Genomic DNA, 9,541 nt, shown 5'->3' with positions numbered 1-9,541 from the left:
AAAACGACGGTGGGGGTCGGTGACGCGGTGGGCAAGTGACATAACCGGTGTTGCGGCTTAACACTGGTATCACCGTCAACACCGTCTATCGCAGCAAGCCTAGCGCAGACACTGACAAGATATGCGATACAGAACGAGACCAAACGCGATATCAGCACGTCTCCACACAGTAAACAAAACAAGCGTTTCCTAGCAACGACAACTGCACTACACACTAATGAGACAAATAAATACACTTACGAGCTGCTTTTAACTTCCGCTTATTAACTTGCTTAGGAAATAATATAAGGTTAAAAAATAGGTGTAGATGTTGCAGGTGTACATTCTTGAAAGTCTTGTCTCTGTTGTGATGTACCACTTACAGGTATTTAACCTCCTGGATGTTTCCGGACATGTGGCAGCCCTGGTACTATTGTACCACATTTTCTCACATCATGATGGCCAGTGTATTATGCAAATGTCAGTTGGCTATGGCTTGATTTATTTTTACCCTGTGCTCCTTTTGAGTGAGCTCAGAAAAATGTAGCCTGAAATAGTTTCGGGGTAAGAATAGCTGTGAATGTGATCTGACTTCGGTTACATCATCCTTGTCATGCAGCTGCCCAGAGGACATATTTGCATCTATTGTTTGTTTTATAGTTGTGCCCTGGAATGTGCAATGATTGCAAAGGTTGTAGGGCTGCAACTAACGACTATTTTGATAATCGATTAGTTGGATTTTAATTTTATTGACAAAAACACACTATTCCACATTCTGCCCAATGTCCTTAAAACAAACGTTCCAACTGAATGCTATGACAACATACAGTGTTTAACAATTTATTAGACCACCTGTCATAATAGAGAAAACACAAATATTTTAGGAATCTGTCAAAAAAAAGTTTAAATCTAAAAATGTTATTGTCATTTATTAGGCAAATAACAAACTTAAACAACTAAATAGTATTTATTCACATTAATAACAAAAATGGCCTCCTTTGCCTTTGATAACAGCTTGCATGCTTGCTGGCATTGTTTATGTACTTTTTGACTAATTGGGTACCTGAAAACACTATAAAACACTTGACTATTTTTTCTGCCTTTCTTTCATAGATAAAAGCAATAATTATATTAGTGGCACAAACCTTACAAAATTGGTTAAAAACCTTACATAAATTTGTTTTAATACATTTGTTAATCACTGTAGGATATATAGTGAATATAGTTCACTAGATCAAAAATGAAAATAATAAAGATAATAAAGACGAATAAAATCACAGTAATGTTCTGCAGTAACACGCGTCGCGTGCACTTTGATCACAGTCAGTCTCCTCTTACTGTCATTTCTTTGTCCTGTAAAAGCGTCTGACATTTATATTCAGACAATTACACGCTGCTGTCCCTTCACAGTTCCTACTCTCATAAATTACTCACACTGCATGTTGACTTTAAACCTAAATTTAATATTCAACAACAGATATTTCAGCACAATTAATGTTTTTGCGCTGAATATTGTCTCCCTCTCTACGCATGTGCCTACCGCGCCGGCGCTCTTTCAGTAAAGATTTCAACTTAACGCAGACTGTCAGGACGGGCCTTTATGCAAAAATGGAAAGGCTCACGTGAATTTGTGACATTTACAGATAAGGATATGACTGTTAACTGAAAGTTTTTTGTGCTGAGGACGCGCATACGTATCTGTCAAAGCGCCTGGCAGGGCAAGCCATTACGCTAATGCATCAGCTTGAAGCTTAAAATAAAGATTTCTCATGTTTTGGGCAGCTTGGATCATGTACTTTTCCTGCAGGAGCTCATTCCGTTTCCTCCACTATTTTTAGTTGCATTTTGTCCATAGAAATGCGTTATTCAGTGCTGTAATTTGATGCGATCGGCTGAAGTTGGATGTGCAATGTGGGCAGACCCAATTAATCGATAATGAGAATCGTTGTCGATGATTTTCATTATCGATAATAATCTATTTTTTTAATAATTATAATAATTATAATTATAATAAACTATAATAGTTTAATATTATATATAATATAAAAAATTATAATAGTCACATTTGGAGACAATATACTGTAAATGAGTGACTATAATTGTTATGCCACCCACTCACTTTATACAAAGACAATGAGCTTTAATTGGGCCCAAACAAAGTTAACTCCACGTCCTCCATTATCAGGACCAAGCCACAATCTACGGGCACCATGAGAATACCCTGGGTCGCAAATTTTTTACTTTTATTTTTTTGATATAGAGTCTTGAATTGTTTTGAATTTATTGGGAATGATTATAATTATAATTATAATTAACTCTCTCGTTGTTGCTTTGATACCTGTTCTGGTGACTATGTCATGTGACGAACTGATTGTTTAAATGAACTAAATTGACACCCTGATGAAGGCGAGTTAGCCGCAACGCATCCGTGCACAAATGTGTTGTTTTTAAATTTTAAAGCCATGTGAATAAAGGCTTTTTTATTTTTTCACACTACTCGAGTGCCTTGGATTTATGAGTATTTAGTTGTTCAGACATTTTTGAAAAGAGTTAAATTTTTTTGTCACTGGAATGAAAGAGGTTACTTTGTTTTCTCACAGATCTATGCAGCGTTCTGTTTGGAGATTTGACCTGTGCATTAGCAATGTAGGGAATTGTGGGAATTGGATTATTGTCTGGGACTCTTAAACAAATATGCAGTAGAGGGACTCAGGCATAGTCCTGAGAATACCCTGGGTCGCATCTGGAAAAATGTCGCACAATCACCGTCTCGAATACACCAGATCCTTCTACAGCAACCAGCAAAATGTTCTCACAGACATGCAGATTTCTCTTGGGAAATTCGGGACAACGTTGTCTGGTGCACTCTTGTGTCCCAAGAGTACTTTAGGATCTCTTCTAGGATGCAAGTGGAAAATGTTTCTCATTTCACAATAATCATGGTGCCCGTAGATTGTGGCTTGGTCCTGATAATGGAGGACGTGGAGTTAACTTTGTTTGGGCCCAATTAAAGCTCATTGTCTTTGTATAAAGTGAGTGGGTGGCATAACAATTATAGTCACTCATTTACAGTATATTGTCTCCAAATGTGACTCAACCTATTAAACCCAAGTGGTTGGAAAATATCGTGCAGTAGATGTATTATAGACTGGAAATGGACATCTGCATCATGCATTTAAAGAAGTTTAGTCTAAGCCCTGTCTTAGACAAAATTATACATTATTGAAATGTCCTGTGTCCTAGACCCTCATGATGGAGCATCGAAACCATTATTATTTAAGGGGGACATGTCCCCCTCACTTCATAGGAGATAATCATTATTTTTCAAAGACTCATGCCTTAATGTGCCCCCGCCGTGTTTCAAATCCTGCCTCTCTGCACACAAGACAGGTGCCAAAAGACAGCAGCTGTTAGATGATAATAGAGTTTCAAAGCACGTTTTATTTTAGAGACGTGTTATTATGGGCACAGGTTAAAAAAAAATACTAGATTTTTTTAAACTTTCTGACGATGCTTTGAATGGTGACTGATGGCAATTCATCATATTTTTATATTTAAATGTAACTGTCCAATAATCGGCATAAAAAGTTAACGATGCAATGCATCGGTTTAAAAAGTGTGCATCGGCTAGTGTGCATTCTAACATATTTGCATCTTCTGTAAATGTTAGAAAGTCATGCAAACATATCCATTTTGCTGTCAGGAGTGGGCGAGGCACGCGAGAGCAACGAGCGCTGCTGCACGCTAAACAGACTGAGCGCAATAGAATAGGAGCGCAATAATTCTGAGTAAAATATAAATTTTGATAAAAATTTGTTTTTGGACATTGTGTCTTTTGTAGAATTTTAAACCTACATATAACTGTAAGAGGTCTATTGTAATAGGTAAATCAAATGTAAGCTAGTAGGCTACAGTACTAATTACTAAGCTCAAATGAGTTAATGTGCGTTTCTTATAGCAGTTAAAATGTAGTCATTTTCTTTATTTATTTTCATTTTTAATTCAGTGATTTTAACTTTTAATTTAGTTATTTTAATGCTTTAAAGATAAATTTTAGATTGTAGTGTTCTAATGTTCTGCTATCTGTTCTGCAAAAAGGTACAGCTGTAATACACCCAGAGAGAAAGGCTGCATAGCTAGAAACAAAGAAAAAAAAAAAGTGTCAAATAATAGTATGTGAGACAGTGGTAATATCATTATGTTCATATTGGTCAGTAGGCTAGAGGAGTTTAGCTTAGCCTGACAGTTAGCCTGCTTTAGACCAGGTTAGTTTCCCAGCATAAGTTGCCACAGTGACTAAGCTTGATCTAGGCATATGTTAAATTTGCTTTATGGAACCAAATCATTTGACAATGAGTCAGACTAACTGAAATAAGCCTGGCTTATTTGGTTACCTTGTTTTATGAAACGGGCCTCGAGGCATTAAAAGTGATCATAGGCTGCATTTACACTGCAAGTCTTAATACACAGATCCGATCTTTTGACCATATCCGATTTTTTGGCACGTCTGTTTACATTCACTTTAGACACGGCTGGTATCCGATATCTGTGTTTACATTACATTAATTCCCACCCAAAAGGATTGTCTGCAGTGATCGCTTTGTGTTTAGACGTAGGTCGGATGTCCAGATATCAGATGTGTATCTGATTAAAATCCACATTTGGAAGTGGCTAAGATCGGATGCAAAAAAATCGGATCTCCTGCGGGTTTTTGTGTTTACACGTGTGCAGCAAATTCCGATCTGTGTCAGATGTGAGCGAAAGATCGGATTTTTTGTGCCAGTGTAAACGCAGCCATATTTTCTCCATTGCAACATATTGCATCGAATCGCATTGTGTTTAATCTAATCGAATCGAAATTGGATCACACTGCATCGTATCACATCGCATCGGTAATAGAACTTTAGTAATTAGAATTAAAACTTGATAACCATGTATGAATGCATATTAGTCATTTTAACTGAACTTCGGACTGGTGGTGGTGCCTTTTTGGTCATTCAGTGTTTCTGTAAAAAAAAAAAAGGGGAAAAAATTACAAAAATACTGATAAGATAATAATGATATGAATTTACTAATAAGAACAATATAAAACGCACTAAGGATTGATGAGCTGCTGGATTCATGAATATTCATCAGGTTGTGTGCTTCACTCGAACTGATTTGCTGAAATCAAAACAGGGACGATAATAGGTCAGCACCAGACAATGAGATTGCCGTTTGCGCATTAGTTCCACCCACTACCGGAGAAAGCGGCGGTTCTTAAAAGCTGAAGAATTCCAAAGGAACACTGTTATTTTGACAGGAAAATACAACAAAGAATATCGTTTACATGAAGTGCGTCAATTTTCCTTTTTCTCTCTCTCTGCGTGTGTGTGAAACAAAGCGACGGCGAGTCATGTGCCTTCACTCTAGAGTTCAGGGTACGTTAAATACAGGTGCATTGCACATCCATTCAGATGAACTGAAAAATAGCACATCGCATGATGGAGAGTGAAACTCTGAAGCGCTCAGTCAGAGAATGTTCGGCGAGTGAAAATATATCTGTGCTAAACTTATACTTAGCCTCCAGCTCACACACTGGCGGGTAAAATCTGAGAATTTATTAGCCATTGACTAATATTGGACATCATTTAATCGGCCAGAGTGAATATTTAGTCGCATATGCGAGTGATTTATTCGCAATGTAGAGGGTTGTTACTAGAGCCCGACCGATATGGGTTTTGGGGGGCCGATACCGATATTAGGGAGTAAAAAAAAGCTGATATCGATATATCGGTCGATATTCATTTGTGTATATTATAGTACAGTACCAGTCAAAAGTTTGGACACTTTCCCATTCGTGTGTCCAAACTTTTGACTGGTACTATATATAGAATACAGTATACATAAACGGAATATATATACATTAGGGATGCACAATATTATCGTACTGATATCGGAATCGGCCGATAATGGCTTTAAATGTAAATATCGGCATCGGCCCGATATGAAAAATTATGCCGATATGTCTTGCCGATACGTTAACTCACATGTGGAATGCGTTAACTCACATGTGCTCCGGGTGTGCTAGTGATTAGATCACGTCAGCAGTGTGGCTCATTCTTGAAGCAAAGTTTTTGTCTGAATGATGACTAGATTCACTGGTTTGGATTGCTGCATTTAATCTGTGAAAGCACGTACAGAATGACGTGTTCGGTGTGTGATAGAGTAAACCGTAATAGCACGTGCAGTGGCAGCAGCGGCAGCCTCCCCCGGGTCCTAACGCTTGTTCGGTAAGGCGTTTTAATCTGTAGGGGGTGCTGTTGGCCTACTTCTAATTAAATTAAAAGTAAAATAGCCTACACAAATAACATTTAGACCAAGGGTGTCAAACTCAGTTCCTGGAGGGCCACAGCCCTGCACAGTTTAGATATAACCCTAATTAAACACATCTGATCCAGCTAATCTAATCATTTAGGCTTCTTTGAAAACTACATGGTATGTGTGTTTGAGCAGGGTTGGAACTAAACTCTGCAGGGCTGTGCGCAGCCCTCTAGGAACTGAGTTTGACACGCCTGATTTAGACTGTGTTTCTGATTAAATAAAGCAGTAATTGATGTCATAAAATAATGAGTATGTTTTGATTTAAAGGTCAGAAGCTATATCTTATATGGAAAAAAACAGACAAACATGACACTTGTAAATTAAATAATTTATTGTGTAATATGTTTTATTTTTTTAAACAAATCATAAGCTCTAAAAGATTTTCAGAATTTTTACAACTCTTTTGCTTTAGACCATCTACAAATGTTAAATCTTAAAATAAAGTGTTAGGGTTAACGCTGTATCTTTCTGGGAAAAAAAATGCAGCGATTGATATATAGTTTATTTATAGTTATTTTCAAAGCTTCAATGTACTGTCAAAAAACCTTCATTATTGTTTGTTTAATTCTAACAAATAATTGTTTAAAACTAACCAAAATTAAAAATATTTTGCTTATAATTTCTGCACAGGAGAGACTTGGTGTTGTTTCCAAACAAAGGAAATATATCGGTATCGGTATCGGCCAAAATGAGTTGAAAAAAAAAAAAAAATCGGCATATCGGATATCTGCAAAAATCCAATATCGTTCATCCCTAATATACATAAGCAAATTTTTTGCAATGATCACTCAAATGTGGTGATCAAACACTTATAATGATGTGACAAAGATATGTAATGGAGGCAGGGCATTTCCTCCTTACTGAAGGGAAAGTGTTGACTGGTGTCACTATCTCGCAAACCCGCCAGCGGATCTCCACCAAATTCGGGGGATCCCTTCAGCTCGAGGAGCCTCTCGAACGCCACCCTCCACCCGTCAATAGCCCCCCAGGATTGCCAGATCCCAGGACTCCTGGACCCCGGGGGCTATCGACGCGGGGGTGGTCTCATTCGAAAGGAGGCCTCGAGATGTACACTCGATGAAGGGATCCCCCGAATTTGGTGCGGATCTGCCATGCCGTTACGGAGATATGGCCGTTCAAAGTTTCAATGGTATTCCATACACTTAAGCTTTAAAGCGTTTCATCCAGGTCGCCAGTAGCAAACAATGGAGTGCGCTCTGCTGGACAAACTACGTAATTACACCATTTACAAGAATTTTATCTACGTTTTATGTTCTGTAAAAAATTGTTCATATCGGCGGCATATTCACCGATACCGATATGTCTGCGACAGGCTCATATCGGCCGATAAAATCTGCAAAACGATATATCGGCCAGGCTCTAATCATTACAATAAATCATCTTAAAAATAAATGCACAAATGCACAAATAGAATGTTGTTGTTGTTATTATTATTGCTATGATAACTACTAAATCCCAAATATTCATCATTCTTTATATTTATAATTGTTGTAATGGGCTGTTATTTAATTTGGCTATTTATGTCTGTAGCTACAGTTACAGTCCAGTTACATGATGAGTTACAGTCCATGCCAAAGTTGAATATTTTAGGTTAGAGTTTTGTTCCGATCCCTAACTGTTAGTATGAGCAATAATGCCTGACCAAGAATCACTATTTATGTTTATATTTATGTGGATGTGCAGTTTGTATTTTAATTCTGATCTACTATGTTCATGTTGGCTGAGGTGTTGTTCCTGAATTTTGGTTCATTTGACACAAAATTAACTCTAGTTGTTTATTCTGTGACCTGTTCCCTTCAGTTTTGTGCCAAGAAGCGTATTGTCAAAAACAAAAGTCTTAAGCCCACTTATGGTATAAACTCTTGCACAATTCTCAATTATAGCCAGACACAGGTAGCAGTAACTGGAATGGCACCCTCTTGTGTTGCCATGGATTGTTTGTTTACTCTGGTGTGACATAAATGTATCCTTCTTTATCTCTCTCTATTCAGGGCAATGATGAGGAAGCTGTTGTTGATCAGGGGAAAACCAGCTCTACCATCCACACAAACTTTGAAAAAGAGGAACTTGAAAGTAAGTCATTCCCTCCGTTCATATAACCCCCTTCTTTATTTACCCCTCATAATCATTTGCGTAGTTTTTTTCTTATCCTCAAATAGACTTGTGCCGGTATTTGGTAATGCGATATATCGCGGTAATGAATATGCACAATATTGTTATGGTGGGCACTTCTAAATACCGTGAATAATTATATATTACAAATTTTAATCGCAACATGAAAATTTGATACCGGCATATCCCTATCCTCAAATTATTTTGTCTTTTGGCACATGGAGGTGTACAGTAAATGTCTACGGTGTTTTCACTAATTACTTTGGGTGTGTTTTAAAGCACAATGATTAAAACCATTCCTCCCGCTCAACATGGGATCGTGTCGCTTTGTCGCTTGTAGTGTGAACGGGGCTTTAGGCCCACCCCAAATGCTCTCATTTGTTAAGACGCGTGATGACACCCATCCCAAGCCAGTACTGATCAACATTCCACCCCTCCTGTGACCCATGGTTTGTCTGTATGTGTATTCAGAGCCAGTGAGCAATGGACTTTCATAATATAAAAAAACACGTTAATGCGCAATAAAATAATTGATAAATAAACACACTCCCCTCCAAAAGTATTTGAAGCGTATTGGTGGTTCGTTGCCTTGCTCAAGGGCACCTCAGTCGTGGTATTGAAGGTGGGAGAGAGCGCTGTACATTCACTCCCCCCACCTACAATCCCTGCCGGACCTGAGACTCGAACTCGCAAACTTTGGGTTACGAGTCCGACTCTCTAACCATTAGGCCACGACTTCCCCTTATCAAATCTAAGTGATACTTGTAGATTTAAAAATAAAACCGCCAATAGGTGGCGTCAAGTCGCATTCATTCATTCATTAACGAAGCAAAATGCTGTAGTTATGAATGGGTTATTAATAATCACTGACTCTCCAAATTGTTAAAAGCCGCAGATTCGTTCACTAATGAAACACCCCTGTATGTTGCTTGGAGACGCACACCAGATGATACGGATTTCGTCGGAACTATTATTTAGTAGTAAAAAAGAACAAACATGACAATATTCTGTTTCAAATGTAGGCTACATTTAAAATGTAAAATGTTCACTTAATATTACCTTTTTT

The 9,541-nt window shown here is 37.8% G+C and overlaps 1 protein-coding gene across 4 annotated transcripts in view; it reads left to right on the top strand.

Moving 5' to 3' along the window:
- LOC107719126 (sodium bicarbonate cotransporter 3) overlaps positions 1 to 9,541 on the top strand; it is a 54,786-nt gene that overhangs the window by 17,609 nt on the left and 27,636 nt on the right. For all 4 annotated transcript variants that reach the window (XM_016526476.1, XM_016526478.1, XM_016526479.1 and 1 more), the window contains exon 2: positions 8,355 to 8,436. In XM_016526476.1, the coding sequence (XP_016381962.1) occupies positions 8,355 to 8,436 (82 nt within the window). The remainder of the gene's footprint in view (positions 1 to 8,354; positions 8,437 to 9,541) is intronic.

The sequence above is a fragment of the Sinocyclocheilus rhinocerous genome, unplaced genomic scaffold (genome assembly GCF_001515625.1).
Source record: "Sinocyclocheilus rhinocerous isolate Xijiao unplaced genomic scaffold, SAMN03320098_v1.1 scaffold1084, whole genome shotgun sequence".
Classification (NCBI taxonomy): Eukaryota; Metazoa; Chordata; class Actinopteri; order Cypriniformes; family Cyprinidae; genus Sinocyclocheilus; species Sinocyclocheilus rhinocerous.
This window is presented reverse-complemented; position numbering and strand designations above follow the sequence as displayed.